This window comes from Sinocyclocheilus rhinocerous, unplaced genomic scaffold (genome assembly GCF_001515625.1).
Source record: "Sinocyclocheilus rhinocerous isolate Xijiao unplaced genomic scaffold, SAMN03320098_v1.1 scaffold650, whole genome shotgun sequence".
Taxonomy (NCBI): Eukaryota; Metazoa; Chordata; class Actinopteri; order Cypriniformes; family Cyprinidae; genus Sinocyclocheilus; species Sinocyclocheilus rhinocerous.
In genome coordinates, this window is record NW_015638019.1 from 797313 (window position 1) to 819635 (window position 22323).

General features: G+C 37.8%; 1 protein-coding gene across 8 annotated transcripts in view; it reads right to left on the reverse strand.

Annotated features, from left to right (window-relative positions):
- nrxn1a (neurexin 1a) overlaps window positions 1-22323 on the reverse strand; it is a 200157-nt gene that overhangs the window by 18454 nt on the left and 159380 nt on the right. For 7 of the 8 annotated variants that reach the window (XM_016564497.1, XM_016564498.1, XM_016564501.1 and 4 more), the window contains 3 exons: window positions 10092-10263; window positions 5083-5172; window positions 3508-3824 (listed from right to left, as the gene is read on the reverse strand). In XM_016564497.1, coding sequence (XP_016419983.1) covers window positions 3508-3824; window positions 5083-5172; window positions 10092-10263 — 579 coding nt within the window. The remainder of the gene's footprint in view (window positions 1-3507; window positions 3825-5082; window positions 5173-10091; window positions 10264-22323) is intronic. The other variant, XM_016564502.1, reaches the window with a different exon arrangement.

Below are 22323 nucleotides of genomic sequence, written 5' to 3' on the forward strand. Positions count from 1 at the left end.
CACTGGAGGAGAAATCCGTTGCACTCCTCCGCCGAACCAGAGTAGGGCGCCGGTCGAGCCATGGGACTAGCGATGATGGTAGGCGAAGAAGTGCCGGTTGGGATGGAGGAGGTGATGGGGGCGGTGCCGGTGAGGGTGACGGTGCCGATGGATTATGTAGCACTCGTCGTAGTGAGTCTACGAGCTCCTGGAATGGATCGGGGTGACTCATCTGTGCCGTCGGTGTTGGTCCGGTCTTCTGTAACGGAAGAGACCGGACAGTGAGGGTGTCTGAGGTGTGTGCTTTTATGCAGGCTGGTTGATGAGGTGCTTGATTAGTGACAGGTGCAGGTGCTCAGAACTCAGGTGAGAGGGATCGTTGTGATTGGGTGGTGGTGGAACCTGGTCGATCTGTTACAATTCGTTTGTAAAGCATTTGTACAATAAAAATCATTTCTATTATCTACAGTGCCTTTATCTACAAAGGCCACTCTGACAATCTGGGACTCAAAATCTTTTGTAAAGCTGGAAACATACTGAAAGTTTTAGGATTTTTACATTTAAAACAAAGCAATATTATGAAATAAAATAGATTACGAATTTTTAAGATTCTCTACTACAGCTCACTAATCAAACATTAATTATATGGGTCAGTGGTGTGACGCTCTCTTAGTTTATTTAGAAATATATTAAAAATGCAATTCATATAGAAAATGACTCGATTTCACATCTTCTATGATGAGCATGTTTTTAATTTCTAAATTAAAATTTGCTTTGATATTTTTGGTTAGCTCAGACTCCCGAAAAACAATTATATTTATTAAATATCATAAATAAAATGTATAAATTAATCATTCATGATATTTGAAAACACTTTTATTTTTTTTAAGTATTTCATTTTTTTTTACACCACATTACATTTTTAACAATTAGGTGATAAAATGTAATATTTTCTTTAAAATTCCTCAAAACCATATGAAAGTATCATAAATACCTAAAGTACAATTTTACAACTTGACAGGAGTTTTAAACTAGATTTTTTTCTTCCTTTTAAATATTTTTTTTCCCGTTTCTTTATTGTGAACACTATTATACATCACTGACCCATATAATTTAATATAATCCAATTATAATCAGTCAATTTTTCAGTTCCTCCAATTAACAAACTTTTCATATAGATTGAACAATTTGGTATCTATGCATCTCACTATTCCTTAGCATAATGCACAGTAATTTTCACACTCTCAAGCGCCGCTGAAATTCCTTCAGCCCTTCTTCTTCCAGATCTCGGCTAATTCGAGGATGTTTAAGGGGGAGACCTCGACGGACACTCTGGAAAAGTGTTAGGAAGATGGAGAGCCCAAGAAGTTCCATTAGCTCTTATTACAGAGAGCTGTCCGGTCTAATGGCCGTTCCAGTCTAATGGGCATCAAAAAGGCCTGTAATCAAAGAACCACAAACTCATCTTTGATTTTGCATCCCTCTCTATCCAGCTTTTATCATTAATTAGATATTAAAAATCCATCTTTAATAAAATGAAGCCGTTGATTTGGATGGCGCAGCTGTGCTAAGAGAGAGAAAGAGATTGTAATGGATGATAATGGAGCGCAGATGGCGCAAACTTAGAGAGTGGTGTAGACACCGCTGTGCAGAGAAGAGAGGAGTCTCAGATTTCCATGGCAACATTTACCATCATCGACGGTGTGCGGAGGGCAGCGAGCCCACCATTTTGTAATGCAATCCACACACTAGGCCAACATAAGCCAACATCACGATTGGGCGCTAATAGATCGAAATATCTGTTATTGCACAACTATCGCTTTCACACGACGTGCCTGGAGTGCCCTTGAGCAGGGAGGTAATTTAATATGCAGTGCCAGAATCAGTTTTAACCATATCAAATTACGATTTTATTGTTGTGGAGGCTAAATCATGGTGCGTAAAGTCACGCACGAGGAGACGAGACTGAACTGGCCTTGGCAAGCCTGTCAATCACCCCGCTCAGCCTCCTGCTCTGACATGTAATTACAGCGCCACCATAATTAGAGCTCACTGTCAGGGCCCTGAATGATGCCTCGCGCTCGACTCGGAGAGAGAAAGACCAGCAAGAGAAAACCTGAGAGTTATAAAGGAGAAAGCATGTCCACCTACACGGTGCTCATCTTCCCTGCTGATTTCTCCCCTTTATGGCCCTGTTCCATTTGCCTGTGGGTTCTCTCTGTTCATACAGACTTATTGACTGACTCTAGTCTCCCAGCACTCTCTCTCATCCTGAGCCACAGCACATCCACAAAAGAAACGGGCCAATCACTTTATGTCTGAAAGCAATTGGATTGTGCCGGGCCGAAACCCTTTGCCGGTTCGATAATGTGCGATCCAGCCATGGGCTCGTCTTTAAGTGCCCTGGTCTTAGTCTCGAGGCCTCTTTTGCTTGAGAGAGCACAAAGTTCAGTTTAAACCGGCCCTCATTGCTGTCTGGGTCACTTATTGAAACACCACTTATAATGTTTTGGATGGTAAAAGAGAAACTGAGCGAGTGTACGCGAGAGGAATAAAGAGCGAGTCCGAAAGTAATAATGTAGATGGTCAGTAACAGCACAGAGATAAAACACAACACACTGACCCAGACAACACACGGCCTGTCTGTTGCAATCTAAATGCACCAATCGGTTCCGAATCTTCATGACCTCCTTATGACCTTTTCAGTTCTTTATGGTAACTGGACAAAATCATTCAAAGTGAGACCTATTCGAATTTAGTCCAATTTGTCAACTGAAGATTCATTTGCTCAGAAATCAGACATCGCTATGATCTGCAAGTTAGTTTTTCTCTACCTAGAAGCAACACCTAGCATATTAATTACAGAACTAGCACAACACGTTTAATGGTTTGAGAAATTTCTAGACTTTTCACAGCCAGGAAAACCGCATTTTAAAGGTGCACTCAGCAATTTTTAATCTCATTAAAAAGTTTTACACATAAGCAAACAAATGTTACTTTGGAAAAAATTTTATGTAAACATATATAATAACATCATGGGCACTCACATGGGATCAAGACATAATAATGTTAATAATAATACTAGTAACCTATTAAAAACAGTACGCTTTCATAACGGCAGCGGTAATGCAAAACTTTCGTCATTGCATGATAAATCCAAAATAACTGCCATAAATGTACAACAAATAATAATACTAGTAACCTATTAAAAGCAGCTTTATTTAAAATGAAGCAGGATGCCCCATGGGGAATAAATGAAACATCTGACAGTAAACAGTACGCTTTCATAACGGCAGCGGTAATGCAAAACTTTCGTCATTGCATGATAAATCCAAAATAACTGCCATAAATGTACAACAATCACTGAGTGCATCTGTAAAATTCCCTGTTTATTCCAAGTTTTTCATGAATGCAAAACCCTAAGTGTTTTCCAATTCATGTCCCAATCTGACAAGGAAGAACAAAAATAGATCGAACACCAGCATCAGCTTTCACAGAATAGTGAAGTAGAATAAAGTGGCCGCTGACCTGTGGAGTTGTCGTCTGCTTGCCGTGGCGGTTGGATGCGGTCGTAGTGGTGATGTCGGTGATGGAGGGCGACGTTTCTGAGCGGTTGCCCGTGGCAGAGGCGCTGGACTGGGGAGTAATAGAAGAAGAGGGCATATCTCCCACCAGACGGGCGCTACCCTCCACGCGTATGTTGGGGTCGCCCTCGGCGGCCATGTTGAGCACTTTTAGGCCATTGTAGTAAAGCCCTGAGAGCTGGCCCTGGAAGGGCCGACTGCCCTTCTCCCAGCCTCCGATCTTTATGGTAGTCTGACTGTTGAAGATGGTGAGCTGCCGACCTGCCGGGGAAGAACGTTACAGAAAATACAAGAGTGTTCAACGGCCCGCTCCCCCACGCCATAGAGACGCACACATACACATGCACACGCTAACATACATAGACACACACACACACACACACAAGAAAAACAAACTGATGGAAGTCCTGATGGTAAAACACACAACAACCGTAACCTTATTTTCCCTGGGGATCATGAAGCAATAAATTACACTATAATGCTAACAGCAACACTGGTAATTTATCGACTGTAATTTAATGGCTGCTGTTGGCACAAAATAAATAAATGAAGGGGATGAGAAAGCTGGGTCCCAAAAAAAAATCAATGGGACTTTGCTAAAAGGACAATCAAATAAGATGAGAGACACAAATATTCTTCATCTGTAGAAAGTACAAATTTCCCCCTATTTTGTGTGAGAAAATTACTGTTAATCCTTAAATACAGCAGTTTATTGCAAATGACAAAGCCTGTATGCACAGGTCTAGTAAATTTGATTGAGATTGCCTTTCAGCAAGGGCAATGGCAATTAAAATTAATTAGACTGAAATAAGGTTTATGTGAGAATGGCTTTACAGCTACATGACACATTACAAATGATTCATCATGGTTATAATTCCATTGAAAAGGGAAAGCAAGAAAACAAGCAAACTTGAAAACAAATAACTTTGAACGATTCAATTTGTTACATACATTGCAGCATGCATTCAAGTCTTTTCCCTTCTTGTGTGTTTAACTTGCTTGTTAAAGGGACTTCATATCTGATGCCAATAATCATTGAAGCTATTTAAGAGACATTTGCTTTGAGATTTTAACTGTGCACTTTAGCAGCTTCCAAAAGAAATATGTTTAGCATGACAAGAAGATATGCATATATAAATTAAATAGTGTGTGAATTCATCACTATGAATTCAAATAATTTCCACTGTGGACATGTACTTTAATTAGTCATTTAGATTACAGCTGCAAAATAACATTATTTAAATAGGTATTTTAATGATGTAAACATATTTTGTTAATGATTAAACTAACTTCAGTTATCAGTATATTACCAGTCCCTTTAACCTCTGACAGGTTTACAAGTACAGTATAACAACACATTATTGAACTGTACAGTGCATATATTACAAACTACATTTGTTTAATTTTTAAACTTGGTTATACAGGGGATTTATGTTTTAGATGGTTTATTTGCTATGCAAAATATCACTTGCTTATGATCAAATTATCTTTTATTTAAAGTTTTAATCAGTGTTTTTACCTTTGTCGAGTAGCCATTCGTCAACTACTCGACCAAGCCGATATGGGATTCGCTGTCTAGCAATCGCCAGGCGTTCGTTATCAATGTTGCCTTTAAAGTTTAAAGAGACATTTCATTGTTAAAAATCTGAAAGGTCAAAGATTAAAACCTACAGTGAAACATATGCCTTAACTGTCTGTTTTTTTCTTCTTTTTTTCCTCTTATTTTCTTTCTTTCATTTTTTTTTTTTATTTGGAACACCAAGGTTGCATACATAAGAATGATGAAGCTTTTCACTCAATTAAAATTTAAGCAAACAAATTAACCCTATTTTAATAGAAGCACTATGTTAAATATGCACCTACTCTTCTTGTGTTAAGAGAAACCAACCAAACTCAATCACGTTTATACACAATATCACTCCTTTACATAATACATTTACAAAATAGTAATCTTTTAAATCTTTTTTAGCAGATTTTTCATCTAGTTATACATGAAAACTAGCTCATTTTAATCTAAATATTGACATTACAGTACATTCCAGCGTTTTGCAACCAATTTGATTTTAGCTTCACATTTGCTATCTAATCTAAGGTATTTTCAGCCATTTTTGATATGATAAATCTCACATTATCAGATCACAATACATTTAAAAACATCAAAGAGGCAGAAAAAACACTCAAAGGATTAAAGCAACAGGAAGATTATCAGTTCATCAGTAATGCATGTAAGATCAGTTCATGTTCCCCATGTGAATTTGAAATTGCTCTGACAAAAGCTTGGACCTCAGAGATGTCTATATGCAAACATTTAGGCGCAGGTGAGTGCCACGTGATCTCGAGCAGAAGCTGTGCTTAAATGCAGATATTTACGCAACATGTCCAGGTTGAGCCAGCTACGATAGCTCTACTGAATTGAGATTATTTGAAAACATTTATTTCACTCCCATTACGGCCCACACATAATTACCACTCCTGACTTCGCTGGAAAATTCAACATGAACCTGACTTGCTCAGATTCCCAAAGAGTATAATTACGCCTCACAATTTTTACTCTATGAGCCATTAACTTGTTATTTGTCAATCAAAAACGAGTCTCGCTCTCTCTATATGCGATTAAAGTTTGATTAAAATATGAATGTATGAAAATGTTTCCTCAATGAGACGTAACAAGAGTAGAGTAGAAAGTCAGCCCGAAGGCTATGATGTGAGAAATTCATTGTGAGAATTACTAGCAAATTTCCATTCTAATGTGTTTTCGTTTCCTATATACGTATGCACAAATACTGACAGAATTGACAATTCTATCATTAAACCTGTATGACTTTCTTTCTTCAGTGGAACACAAAAGGAAAATCTTGTAAAAATATATTGGATGCTCTTTTTCAAGTAATGAAAGTGAATATGAACCATTTTTTGTCATCTTGTTATCTTTATTCACTTTAATTATGTGGAAAATAGCAGCAAAGACATTAGTCAAACAACTTCCTTTTGTGTTCTGCAGAAGAACGAACATCATACAGGTTTGAAATGACAAAGCACGGTGAGAAATTTTGGCAAATTATTCCTTTAAAGCACCAAATTTAGGCTTATACCATCTCACATGAGTATGGCTGCTCTAGTCGACTGCACTTTTGAGGTAAAGCTCTTTATTCTGTATCCGACACTGAAATGACATGACTAAATTGCTTCTCAAACACAGTACAATACTGTTTTTGATAGGTGATTGCAGAAGAACACCTGCGGACAGGGAAATAAGGCTTCGGCAGGGCTGCACGTAAGGACAGATGGAGTACTTGACTTGAGTTTGAGAGCGCCAATATTCTGCTGTGAGAGCGGAAAGAAGTTTGAAACTCAGTCCATTACAACGAGTCCCCCTTTCCTTTTACTTTCTTTCATTTGTATTTTTTCCCCTTCTTTAATTCTGTAATTTCTCCCTCCTACCATGTGCAGTCGGGTCTAACTGTGATTTATGTCCACTTGTGCAATTTACCTAGAGTAATCAAGAGTGAAAGGAGTAATTTGTCTCAAATCATAGCTTAAAAGAAACAAGACAAGAAGGGGAAAAAAGCAATAGGAGCTCTTGTAGCAGGATGGACTGGATGACTAAGGGCAAGTTGTGCGCATGATCGCTTGAATGCACATAAATACACACGCACACCCACCCACTCACACACACACACACACACACACACACACACACACACACAAGCAGTGGTCATGTTCTGTTTAAATGAGGGGGCAGTTGCCTGAGGGCCTCTCGGGTAAAGTGAAAATGACTGCCTAGTTAGCTTAGCATGCTAACAGTCTGAACACTCTTCCTTTGTAAATATTAAGACACTTTTATTATTAAACTTTTTTTAGACACTAGGCATCTAAACAATCCAAAAAAACAAAACAAACATTTCTGTGCTTTTATATCTGTTCTGCATCCATTTGTATTGTTATGCAATACACAGTGATTTTCAAGGACAGCAACAACACCTCAATTTATCCCTCCGCCAGTCCAAACCTCATGCTGTGGCCATTTTGTGCCCAGCAGTAGCTGTGTGGCGGTAATTTTGTCAGGAACATTACAGGATCATTCCATTTTTTTATTTTAATTTTTTTTATGAAAAAGGTCTACTTAAGTGCTTGCATCCATTTAAAATGTCTACAAATGGACATAAAGCATAGGTGATTTTAAATGCTATAGGTTTCACCCCTCACCTTTCATCAAAGTGCTTTTAAAAACCTGTGATTACCTGAGCAGTCAGAACTCTTAAAAATCTTTCCAACACGTTCGCTGAAAACAGCAACTGCAGTTTGTTTCACTCTCAATCCTTCCCTTAACAGTCAGTAAGAAACATTGTTACATTAAAGGGATAATTCCTACCCAGTCTCATGGCAAATACGTACCTGGGGGCACATTTTTGCAAGACGCGAAATACGTACCAATAAGTACATATCACTGCAGTTTCCAAAAATGAACACTAGAGGCAGTAAAACTCCGACACCTTTTAAATTATTTTCACACAGAGTATGATTTACAGAGTTTCGATTAATAAAGCGTAATTTCTCACCTAAAAATTTATATTGTGCCATCATTTACTCACCCTCATGTCGTCCCAAACCTGTATGACTTTTGCTGAACACAAAATATATTTTCTTTTTTTAATTAAGATATCTTTTTTTGTACAATGAAAGTAAGTAGGATCCTGTGTTGTTTTGATTTCCATTTAATATAAAAACAGCCAAATTCATCCAAAAACAAAAACAAAAAACTGAGTTCTGCAGAAGAAAAAGCTTGCTGGCATAATATAAATTTTTTGGTGAAATATTGCTTCAAGTGTCATCCGTCCTCCCAGTCAGTGTCAGAACAAAGAGCTCCCCATTCTACTAAAATAACAATATAAAATGCAATGCAGAACACTCCTGATGTACATTTAGTGACATTTAGATGCTATTTTGATTGAAGGTTTATTTTAATTTGATTTCATTAAATTAAAAAAAAAAAAAAAAAGTAAAACGGACAAGACTTCAGGGAGATGAATTGAGTAGGGAGTTGAATAAGTGTTTCACATTGAAAATTCAATTTCTTAGTTTAATACATCCGTTATTGCTATATGTTATTACTACATTACAATTGCATTACAATACAATCGGTTAAGTGAAAGAATGACAGAGTGGGAGGAAAAATTGCATGCTTTCTTTGTATGCTAATGCTATACTAGTTACAGAACTAATTGTTCAAGATAAACAAGCTCCCTCGTTGTCAATTTAAATTCAATGCATTTATTATCTCGTCTAACGCAGAGCAGAGTCAATCAAGTGCTGATTAAAATGAAGCGGTCATGACTAATTTTCTTTTTTTAAATATTTCAGTGGAAAAGTTTCTTCCATTCTGCCACGGACATAAGATGCATTAGTATTCAGGCAATCACAAGCGCACCGCTCACTAAATCCACAGACACAATGTAAAAACAGGAAGCTGAGAGAAAATGGCACATTACAATGGTTCCATTTTAACAAGCAATTGTCTTCCACTCCAAATGAAAGACGCTGCTGGTATTTGGGTTGTTTGTTTACACTAAAACAATGAGAGGGCCTCGACGAGGAAAAACAGTACCTCTCTCTCCATGTCTGTTTCTATTTCTATCCCTCTGTATTCTTTATAGTCCTGTTTCTAAGAACTTACGTCTGTTTCTATGATATTTTGTTTCAGCGTATGTCCTAGTTTGCCTAAGCTGTTGTAAATACAAAATGTCAACTCTTGGATTTGGATAATCCTGTTAAGATTCTTACTCTTCTCCAAATTAAATAATACAAAATGCAATTCTATGCAACCAGTGTATCTACAGCTGAATCTAGTGTGTCTCACAAGTATACATTTGCATTTTCCCAGCACATTTTGAATTTAATGACAAGCCGTATTGAACGCAATGATGAGCAACGGACGACAACGTAGCACTTATGGGATGCATGAGATTTTCCCGAGCTTCATTAACACTTCAGTCGTCGAACACTCAACATTTACCGTCAACAATCTATCACGTCTGCTCCCAAGAAGCAAGACGTTTGCAATGATCGAGAGCAAATAATCTCTGTAATGGAAGAGATGGTTTAAGAAGAGCTTGAAGTAAAATACAAATTAAAAGACTAATACAGCCGCCTCCTTTTCATCGTGATTGACAAACGAGAGCAATGGGATTATTTCTCATCTCTGATCTCTTGTCAAGCTTTTGTCAGGGCTTTTCAGGCGACTGAGAGGCTGGTGAATTTGATAACCCTGGCTCTGACATTTTCAGCCTTCTAAAGCCCCAAGAGCAATCATCTCTGCTGACATTTGGAAAGGATACCAGGGTTACCTTTTTTTTTTAACTGTGAGAAACCACAATCACAGACAAAGGCATTTTGTCCTTAACCCTGTGATTCAGACTCTTTTTCCTGAGCTCTGCCAGCCTTTTATTGTTCCCGTTGTGCATAGCTGCATGGCTGAGATTATGTGTGAGTGTGTGTGTGAACATGCGTATAAAGGCTGAGGGCTCTTACCTGTTGGGTAGCGCTCAATGACTGGCAGATCATCCACCTGCAAGGTGGCGTTACCACCACTTCTCGTAAAGCGAACTATGTGGTACTTTCCATCATTTACAAACTTTGAGGTTTCTTCAATGTTTATGTCATCGGTGCCCACATTGAACACCACTTTGATATTGCCTCTTTCCTGTAAAGATAGAGAAAGAAAAGGGAAAAAAAGAAAGAAAGAGGGAGGGAGATAAAGGAAGAGGACTTTAAGATTATATCATAGTCATTCTGTTCTGATTCACTCCGCCAACATAAAGCGGTCAGGTTATATGCACTGGCTTATTTTAGCATATGAACATCACATTTAATGATCATCACTTTGTCTTAGCAACCTTGCGGAAGACAAATTTTGATTATTAATAAAGGCTCTCATAGAGAGGCAGCTATACTCCATCTTAACTGGCAGAATAACTGATGTACCGAATTTATTGAGGACCAAACAAGGTGATAGTTTATCAGCCTGTGCACAATTTCTCCTGACAGCACAATGCCTCAGAAAGATTTACCACCGCTTTAATTCGCCAGCAAAAAGCGGCATTCATATTTAATAACAAAAATATCTATAATTTATGTTTTAATGAGCCTATATTATGAAGGAAATGGGTAGTAATAAAGAAACTGGCAAGTATTTTTCTCCATTTTAGCAGTTTTTCTTTTGATAATAATTAGTGGGGATATATTTGTTATGTCTGTGTATATAGAGAGAATACTACGGTTTTAGTTCAGACATTTAGTAAATATTACATGAAATCAAATTCAGTGTGTATTATTGCATTTGCAATGTGATATGTAAGTGATAATGTACAGTCAGCCAGTCATTATGACAAAATAAATCTTGACCTGAAAAAAAAAGGTCTCGTATCACCCTAAAGTAGTTTATTTTGGATTAATGACCGGTTGACTGTACACCATCCTGCTCATTACATGATTACTTACCAATTAAAGAAATAAATGGACATGAGATATTGATTGCAGCTGAAATTATTCAATTACAAGAAAGAAAATGCTGAGTGATATGAGAGACATACTATAGCTGATGCTTTGTACAGTGTTCAATTAAACAACCCAGTGCGGATTATACAAAAAACATTATACAGCTTTGTGGAATACTGCAGTTCAAACATTTTAATAAATGACCGCTACACTGTATAACTGCCTCTCGTATCACCCCGTGTCCTCTTTCTTCTCATTTTGTAAAATAATTTCAACTCAATCCCCTTTGAATCAATCCTGCAGGGTGATACAAAACCCCTCAGCTTTGTGTGGGCTTCTGATTTCTAATATATATATATATATATATATATATAAATAAATACAACGCAGATGGAAAGACATAAACTCACATGCTACATTTATTGCAAAACAATATTACCAGCAGCAATCCGTAATTTTAAAGGGGGTGGCACGACTGCTGCAGATGTCAAAATAAAATTTACTGTGCCACACATTAAGCCTTGTAAACTAAATAATACTACTTTTTCATTCCCGTTCATGTTCAAAAGTTTCTCAACAAGCCTGCAGGCAGATAACATAATCGAATCACAGGAAATCACAGGAAAAAAAATAACCTTATAAGATTTTTCCCCTTGAAATCAGTGCCCCAAGGCAATATGCTGGTCATACAGAATAATGTGTGACAGTCTCAGTGAAACGGAATCTTGATACAAAACCCCTCAGCTTTGTGTGGGCTTCTGATTTCTAATATATATATATATATATATATATATAAATAAATACAACGCAGATGGAAAGACATAAACTCACATGCTACATTTATTGCAAAACAATATTACCAGCAGCAATCCGTAATTTTAAAGGGGGTGGCACGACTGCTGCAGATGTCAAAATAAAATTTACTGTGCCACACATTAAGCCTTGTAAACTAAATAATACTACTTTTTCATTCCCGTTCATGTTCAAAAGTTTCTCAACAAGCCTGCAGGCAGATAACATAATCGAATCACAGGAAATCACAGGAAAAAAAATAACCTTATAAGATTTTCCCCCTTGAAATCAGTGCCCCAAGGCAATATGCTGGTCATACAGAATAATGTGTGACAGTCTCAGTGAAACGGAATCTAATCTGTATATTCTGATGCGCTGCTTGTCATTTTCAGTGTAAATTCTCATCAATGCATGTTTCTGTCTTATTAATGCGAGCAGTGAGAGTGAAATCACTCTGTGTGGTTCACATCCACACCACTAGATGGCCTCAATCCTTAATGGTTTCCTATTTGATGCAGCTCAGTGGGTGGGATTGTCTTTTGATAATTACAATAAAACGTATTCATGTGCAAACAATCTCTTCTCATGAAAGCACATGCTAATAATACTCGCTCGATCCACTTGCTGCTCTTCTTATATAAAACACTAACTATGCCCACTCTGTGCTCTCTTTGATGACCTGTGTGCCCACATGCACTACTTAGTTAACTAAAAACTTGTTGCAAACTTGTTAGGAACGCTATTACAAGCCTGCACATGAGTGCAAGCAATCGTGAAAATTGTTATTTGACATATTTACAACAGATGGAGGCCATTCGTTTAAAAAAACACCAAAATAGGCTGCTGTGGGAACGTGCGGTCCTTTCGATTGATTTGTTGCAGATTGCAAAAGCTACATGTGGCATTTCAAAATAATGAAATGGGGAGCGTATGAGAAGATCCCTTCGTGAATTCCCCTAATTCACACCTATCTGCAGCAAGAGAGCAAGCAGAGGACAAATCGCAACACCAGACTTCATTATACCCTCCCAGGAGATGTGTGTTTTTGTCTGGATACTCACAAGCTCTCTTTTTCTGACACACACACTCACACCCCATGTTGTCATCTCCAGCTGGGCCAAAGCTGGATGTTCCTTCCGCCTCTCACACCCCATAATGAATGCCCGTTAGCCCTATCCTCTTCCCATCAACGGGAACAATGGGGCAGCGTCTCCTTCACCCTCCTCTGTGCTCTCTAATAGCATTTCTCCAGGGCCAATCTCTCACTCCCTGCACATCTTTTCAGCTTTGTGGTCAGAGAAGTGATGTGAGAGCTTGGCCCGCACTCCAGCGGGCTGTGACATGCCACGCCCTCCTTTAATTGAAGAACGACCTCTCTTTCACCCTTCCGTCCAGGCCGTTCCTTCGGGTAGCTGACCTCATCCTTCATTCGGGATGAGGTGGCTGGGACCAACACCAAGGGTGGCAGGCCTTTTGAGAACTCGGAAATGACAGCGTTGAATCAACCACATCCTGGCTAGGGGGAACATGGACATGAAGTCCGCAGAGCTGGGTAGATTACTTACAAATTGTAATCCGTTACTGATTTCAAATTACATGACAAAAATTGTAGTTAGTAACGTAATCCATTACATTACACATTTTAGGTAATGTAATCAGACTACTTTTAAATTACTTTTAGATTACTTTTGACCTATCTCGTTTTTCGCATTGATTTAAATAGGATAATCTTATACCATATTGATATAAAAATAAAAAGAGTAAGAAAATATATTCCATTTGTTGTTATCAACAACACAAAGTGCATTAAACATTACATTATGTCAAGGTTTCCCAAACTGGGTTTATGAATGATCTGCAGGGGGTTTATGAGTTTAATGAAAAGCTAATATTTGATTAAATGTGACCCTGGACCAGAAAACCAGTCATAAGGGTCAATTTTTTGAAACTGAGATTTATACATTGTCAGAAAGCTGAATAAATAAGCTTTTCATTGATTTGTTAGGATAGGACAATATTTGGCTGAGATACAACAATTTGTAAATCTTGAATCTGAGAGTGCAAAAAAATCTAAATATTGAGAAAATCGCCTTTAAAGTTGTCCAAATGAAGTTCTTAGCAATGCATATTACTAATCAAAAATAAAGTTTTTATATTTTTACAGTAGAACATTTACAAAATATCTTCATGGAATATGATCTTTACTTAATATCCTAATGATAATAATTTTGTTAATGATAATAATTTTGACCCATACAATGTATTGCTGGCTATTGCTACAAATATAGCCCAGCGACTTAAGACTGGTTTTGTGGTCCAGGGTCACAAATCATAAGAATATTACATTCAAATAAATAATTTTAAAATGAATCAAAATATAACACTCACTGAAAAAAATTAAATATTTGATTTGTTTATCTGCATGTCATGTGACACGTCACAGAAGCATGAACATGCAAATGTGATATTTCATTATTAAAATATTTATTTTAAAATCTCAGGGGTACTTCCAATAAAAATATATTAGGTGAAAGAGGATCAGATGACAAAAAATTTGGTGAATTTGTGCATTTTAATGTGTTTGAAAGACAAACGCCATCCAAAGTAATACATGGTAAAATAACTGACTAATTGATAATTTAAATAAATTAGTGTGTTTATCACTAGTTGATGCAATGTTGAAACACTTATTAAACCTGAAATGATTTTTGTAAATCCAGTGGTCAAATGCTGTGTCGCCACCGGACTAATGACTGATCTCTGTGTAAATGTCCACAAAACTGGAAGACATTCTGAATGTATAGAAGCGGTAGGCTATTTTAGAAAGGAAAATTTAAAATATGAAAAAGAGGAATAAGGGAGAATCAATAAAATAGGAATAAATTATTGCTATTGCGTAAATGACATGTAATCCATAAAAAAGTAACTGTAGTCTGATTACGAGTATTTAAAAATGTAATTTAATCTAATTACAAGTACTTAATTTTTTTTAATCGTAATCCAGATTAGATGTAATCAGTTACTACCCAGTTCTGGAAGTCCGTAAGCATTTTTGAAGTTGGAAGAGGGGGCTCAGACTTTCGCAGGGGGCTTCTTCCTGCAACTTAAAGTGGGCATAGTTTAAGAGAGACACCCTACGTCCTACATTCAGTCCCGGGTGTGATAATGTCCCAGTTTCGCAGAATTTTCTGTTAAAAAAAAAAGAAAAAAAAGAGAAGGTGGCTCTATTATGAATGCCTCAGGGGCTAAACATACGGGAGGTGAGAGCAAAGTTGAGCCGTGACACCAAATCCCAGATTATCACAGAATAACAAATGTTTTGGGTGCTGTGCTCAGGATTCTGTGTTCGTTAAATGATCCCTAAAGCGAGCGAAGGATGGGGTGTCATTTAAAAGGAGGGCCTGGTTCCACACGGCTGGGTCTCGGCTGTTCCTGTCCGTCTCAAGCTTCATGTCACCTCTCCACCGAGGCCTGCAGTGCTGCTCTAAATATAAAGAACTAATACAACTGGATTCTCATTAGACTCAATGGGGGTTGTTATAGCAACACTGTTCTCTAGGGTTCTCTCGTTTCTTCTAGGCAATTCGATGACAACCAAGGTGCCATCCTGATTGACAGAGCATTTCATCTACTCTGGAATTGCAACGACCTCCTCTTGCCAGACACAAAATAATTCAGTTGTTCTGAACTTCAGAATATGTAGTTTAGAGCTGTAGGTTTCTTGTGCTTATAAATACACTCGTTACCAAATATTTATTTATTACTTAATACAAGACACTACAGGTGAGAAAAAAAACTCATAATCGTCACCATACCCCAATTTGCATATTCATAGTACATTAAGTGAATACATTTAGTATTACACGTTTTCTAAAATGTTGTTTAAATATGCAAATGAGGCATTACCTAATTAAAAATACACTAATTTGCATACATTTTTCAGGAAATCTGAATATTGGATAAAGCCAGGTTCAAAATTCTTGTTTTGTTGATATATTAGAGTTAAATGTTCTCACAGAGGGGATTTTGAATATTTTCATCACTCTGAAAATACTGTCAATAGCCAGAAAAAATCATTTTGACCAGGAATGAAATGTTATATAAAACAGGCAAATGATATATGAACAAACCCCTCTGTAAAAACCTTCATAATATTGATAGGAATAAAATGGGAAAGTTTGGTGTATGTAAGCACTACTAAAGTGGAGATTTCTGGCTTTGTGCTTGAGAAAAAAACTCATTTTTGAAAAGAAAGAAAAAAAAACTTTAAAGATCTGTATTGTAATTGAAATCTACAGATGAAAATATATATATTTTGGAATGAAGACAAGTTGTGGTAGCCAAATAGCCCACAATCTTAAAATTGACCGGTGCTTTAAAAAAAAAGTTTTGCCAGTGGTATCTTGCCTTAAAGTGGCGGTTTACCAAAAAAATTGAAGCTCTATCATCATTTACTCACCCTAATTGTCATTCCAAACCTGACTTTTTTCCTCTGTGAAACACAAGCTGTGAAAAAATATATTTTGGAGATTTAACTGTTTTTGTCTATATAATAAATGTCAGTGGGGTCCAAAACCACCCCCATTGACTTCAAAATACCGTTTTTTGTGTTCCACAAAGAAAACTGCACAATTTGGAACAACATGAGAGTGAGTAAATGATGACAGATTTTGCATTTTTGGGTGAACTATCCCTTTAAGCTCTAAATAAATCGATGGAATAATTGTGATATTAGTAACAGGCAGAACGTTCCATCAAGAGGAGCCAAACACACACACACAAAGGGCTGGGACGGTTGCTCCGGAAACCTGGAGGACAGAAGAGTCACTAATGATGTGTCTTATTTAGGAAAAGGTGCAGGCAGAAGCTTATGGAGTATGACGGAGTGTGTGTACCACAGCGGGGATGCCGATCTGCCATGGCATTCAGCTTAAATGAGCTGGTGCATCCAGGAAACCTCAGCCACTTCACATAAAGAGCCTCTCAGTAATGCTCAAGCTAATACCAAGGGAATGCGCTTAATTGGATAGAACACCCAGACATGCAATATACGCTCTCATAAATAACTTGTGTTTGATATTAGATCAAAATATCACACCATGTGTGACAGGCTCCAGAGTGCATGTGCCCTTATGTTTGAGCACTGCAGGTTTGGTGAAACAGATAAATTTGTTGTGCCCGCAGAATAATTCCACTTTGGCAAGCAGTTCTTGTTGTTTCACCCCCTCCTTCTCTCTTTCTTTGTGTGTGTGTGTCTCTCTCTCTCTCGCGCTAGCGTTCGCTCGCTCTCGCAATCTCTCTTTATCTTCTGGTAAGGACTGGATCTGGTGAGATCATGAATCTTTTTGGCAGCAGAGAATTCTTTTCCAAGTTCTCTAAAAACTGAAAATAGCACTCTGTCCTAGTTCCCCTCGAACCTGAAAACCACATGCATTCTATGGGCGTTGTCTGCAGAAGATATCCAAGAAGTCATGCACACTGTCTCCCTACTGCTGAGGAAAAAAACAAAAAAGGCAAACAAATACAAACGCCAGCCTGAATGCAATATCTCTCGCAGACAATATCATTTCATATTACAATCGACAAATCCAAGGCAGACTGGAGCGCTGCTATTTTTGTAGTGATCCTTGTCAACCCGTCACTGGGCTTCAATAGTAACACGTTCTTTCATGCATTGACTCTAATCTGAAGAAAAAAGCGTGGTAAACAAACAAAAAAAAAATGCAAAGGAACGAGTGGGCTGAGTTTGTCACAAAGAGAGCGTTTAAAAGAACACCTGTCTCTTTTTTTTGATGAATAAATTTAAATATTCGGTTTTTACTTCTGCTGCCATCTGTCTGCTTATCCTTTCAGATACTAAAGATAGCAAAGGCATGGTTTGCCATATGGCGCACTTATTCAAGAAAAAATGGCTGACGAAGACCAAACATTAAATCGTCTGTGGCCAGTCAAACTGTTCTCCACGCCACTCGTAAATTGCATAATGACCTGGCATATAGTTTGACGGTATGTAAAAATGACAGAGCGCATGAATGACTTGTACTCAAATTATGCGGGTAAGTGGACAGAGGAAGTAAGTGTCACTGAGTTTCGACTGAGAGAAACAAAATGGCATTTTTCCAAAGCACTGGCTGTTTCTATCTAAGCTGCTGGGTGGAGACAGGCTTAGTCCGCACTGACGGTATGAGGTCAGCAGACACTTTGCTGTCACTCAGAGCCATGTCACACGTCACTCATGTCTGACCAGGTATGTCCTGCCCACTCAGACACAAGTGAAGCAGAAAATCAGCATCTGTCACTCTCTTTCACTTTCACCTCCATCCAAATGTGAGTGAGTGTGCGTGCATGTGTGAGCATATGAGTCTCTCGGGCTGCTTTTTCATACAAAGTGAATGGAACTGAATCTGTAATGCTCTACACCAACAAAAATACAGCATAATCTTATCATAAAACTGGTCCATATGAATTGTGTTCTATATTATATATAGTCTTCTGCTGCCATATGTTTTGCCATACGAAAGTCTAAAATTTAAGTTATGAAAGTTAATAGATTGATCTTTGTTAAATGGACTACATACACTACCGTTGAAAAATGTGGGTCTTTTATTCAAAACGCAGGGACACATTACATTAATCAAAAGCGAGAGTAAAGACTTCTACATAATAAATGCTGTTCTTTTTCATCAAAGAATCCTGAAAAAAATGTATCACAGTTTCCACAAAAAATATTAAGCAGCACAACTGTTTTCAACATTGATAATAATAAAAAATGTTTCTTGGGCACCACATCAGCATATTAGAATGATTTCTGAAGGATTGTGTGACACTGATAACTGGAGTAATGGCTGCTGAAAATCCAGCTCTGCTACTACAGAAATAAATTACATTTGAAAATATATTCAAATAGAAAATATTTAAAAAATTGTAATAATATTTCAAAATATGACTGTTTTTACTGATTAAATAAATGCAGCCAACATTAAAAATCATACCGAACCTAAACTTTTGAATGGTAGTGTCATATGAACAAGTTGCATGAACTACAAAAATGGCATATTGATGCATTACACTATTGGTTCTCTCATCATAAATGTCTTTAGTGGTAATGACACCACTACAATCAAGACTGTGATATTATATGTTTATATGTTGTTTTTTTGTCATTATTTTTTCCCCCATTCACTTCCATTTTATTCTTCAAAAATTCACACTTTGTGCACCATGGAAGAACGAGTCATACGAGTTTGAAACAAATAGGGTGAGTAACAAACAACAAAAAGTAACAATTTTTGAGTGAACTATCCCTTTAACATGGTCAATGTACCCGTTCTGCTATCACCGACATCTCAGCACAGGTGCTCTCCGAAAGATGTTTCCTTTCACGTCCTTTCTCTCATTCTCTCACACACACATTCCCTATCCCCTTGTCAGTACTACTGTTCACACCTCTGTACCTCTCACTGCTGAGTTAGCTGTGATCATCACCATTCTTCAATTGGACTGATGTGCTCATTAGACTGCCCACACACACACACACACACAAACACACACACACGCGCACGCACGCATGCACACACACACACACACACACACTCTCTCTCTCTCTCTCTGTTTGAAAAATCAGGACATCAAGGGCCACTCGTTAACATGGTCAATGATCCTAAGTTAATTCACTTTCAGAAAGGCAGTCTCTGGATAATGATATCCTCCCAGCCTACAGACAGGTTTATCAAAACATTCCGTTACATCACCGAACAGTCTCGCCATTAATGTCAATACTGACATACTTAATCTTGTCAGTGCCTAAATATAATTTACGGAAATGGAAGGGAAAATCTTTTTTCCCCTTGTTAATTATGGGGTAAAAATGGTACTGGATATCTATAATGATTTCAACTGCTTTATGGATGGTTAACGATGTAGGTACAGCTAATTTACCCTCCTACACAAGGCTGATTCATTTAGTAAATACCTTTTATGCTGGCTTAGCAGTCATCAGTCCAACAAGCATCAAAAATGGCAGACGTAGCACTGCAGAGACTCCACCAGTCACACATTAGAATTAGCCTAGATATCCACCGCTAATCGCATCAAGACATTAAGGGCCTTTAATTTGCTCATAAACATTCCCTGCCATCCCTATGCCAAAAAGCCATATATCAGTCATGGATGCCTGGGATGCCTAAATGCCAATATATGGAAATATATAATCTGTGATAATCTTAATTACAGGCATTATGTAAAGTATGTAAAGTGTTTTTCCAAAGCACTGGCTGTTTCTATCTAAGCTGCTGGGTGGAGACAGGCTTAGTCCGCACTGACGGTATGAGGTCAGCAGACACTTTGCTGTCACTCAGAGCCATGTCACACGTCACTCATGTCTGACCAGGTATGTCCTGCCCACTCAGACACAAGTGAAGCAGAAAATCAGCATCTGTCACTCTCTTTCACTTTCACCTCCATCCAAATGTGAGTGAGTGTGCGTGCATGTGTGAGCATATGAGTCTCTCGGGCTGCTTTTTCATACAAAGTGAATGGAACTGAATCTGTAATGCTCTACACCAACAAAAATACAGCATAATCTTATCATAAAACTGGTCCATATGAATTGTGTTCTATATTATATATAGTCTTCTGCTGCCATATGTTTTGCCATACGAAAGTCTAAAATTTAAGTTATGAAAGTTAATAGATTGATCTTTGTTAAATGGACTACATACACTACCGTTGAAAAATGTGGGTCTTTTATTCAAAACGCAGGGACACATTACATTAATCAAAAGCGAGAGTAAAGACTTCTACATAATAAATGCTGTTCTTTTTCATCAAAGAATCCTGAAAAAAATGTATCACAGTTTCCACAAAAAATATTAAGCAGCACAACTGTTTTCAACATTGATAATAATAAAAAATGTTTCTTGGGCACCACATCAGCATATTAGAATGATTTCTGAAGGATTGTGTGACACTGATAACTGGAGTAATGGCTGCTGAAAATCCAGCTCTGCTACTACAGAAATAAATTACATTTGAAAATATATTCAAATAGAAAATATTAAAAAAATTGTAATAATATTTCAAAATATGACTGTTTTTACTGATTAAATAAATGCAGCCAACATTAAAAATCATACCGAACCTAAACTTTTGAATGGTAGTGTCATATGAACAAGTTGCATGAACTACAAAAATGGCATATTGATGCATTACACTATTGGTTCTCTCATCATAAATGTCTTTAGTGGTAATGACACCACTACAATCAAGACTGTGATATTATATGTTTATATGTTGTTTTTTTGTCATTATTTTTTCCCCCATTCACTTCCATTTTATTCTTCAAAAATTCACACTTTGTGCACCATGGAAGAACGAGTCATACGAGTTTGAAACAAATAGGGTGAGTAACAAACAACAAAAAGTAACAATTTTTGAGTGAACTATCCCTTTAACATGGTCAATGTACCCGTTCTGCTATCACCGACATCTCAGCACAGGTGCTCTCCGAAAGATGTTTCCTTTCACGTCCTTTCTCTCATTCTCTCACACACACATTCCCTATCCCCTTGTCAGTACTACTGTTCACACCTCTGTACCTCTCACTGCTGAGTTAGCTGTGATCATCACCATTCTTCAATTGGACTGATGTGCTCATTAGACTGCCCACACACACACACACACACAAACACACACACACGCGCACGCACGCATGCACACACACACACACTTTTGGCATTGAGAGTGTGAGAGGTCAGAAAGTGCTAATGATTTGGTCAAACCCCAGGGGTATAATCACTTGGCTTTGACTCGTTTACAGTCATCATCCATTTCTCCTTCGCTCCTGTCCTGCTTTGCGGCTTGCACGGCTGCCACAAATAGTCGGGTGGTCCACAGGGCATTTGGCCACGGGTTCGAGCAGCTGGCAAGCTCATCTTGAGCAGAAGAAATGTATTTAATAGGCCATTACCCCTTAAAATGCGCAGTTATGCTGAGTGAAAGAATGTGCACCAATGTTTTCTTTTTCTGTACAGTGCCTGTCTCACCATTCCTTACAGTTCTCGCTCTCCATCTTGTTATTTCTCTCTCTCTCTCTGCATGAGCAAGTGGCTCAATGATTTGGGGTGAACGATGACTAATGATAATCCCCAGTGATGGTGATATGATGAGATTTAAATGAACTCTGTCACAAGTGTTTAGGGTCATAAGCAGAAACGGGGCGCGGGGGGAGGAACGCCACTGTCTGTTTGAAAAATCAGGACATCAAGGGCCGCTCGTTAACATGGTCAATGATCCTAAGTTAATTCACTTTCAGAAAGGCAGTCTCTGGATAATGATATCCTCCCAGCGTACAGACAGGTTTATCAAAACATTCCGTTACATCACCGAACAGTCTCGCCATTAATGTCAATACTGACATATTAATCTTGTCAGTGCCTAAATATAATTAACGGAAATGGAAGGGAAAATCTTTTTT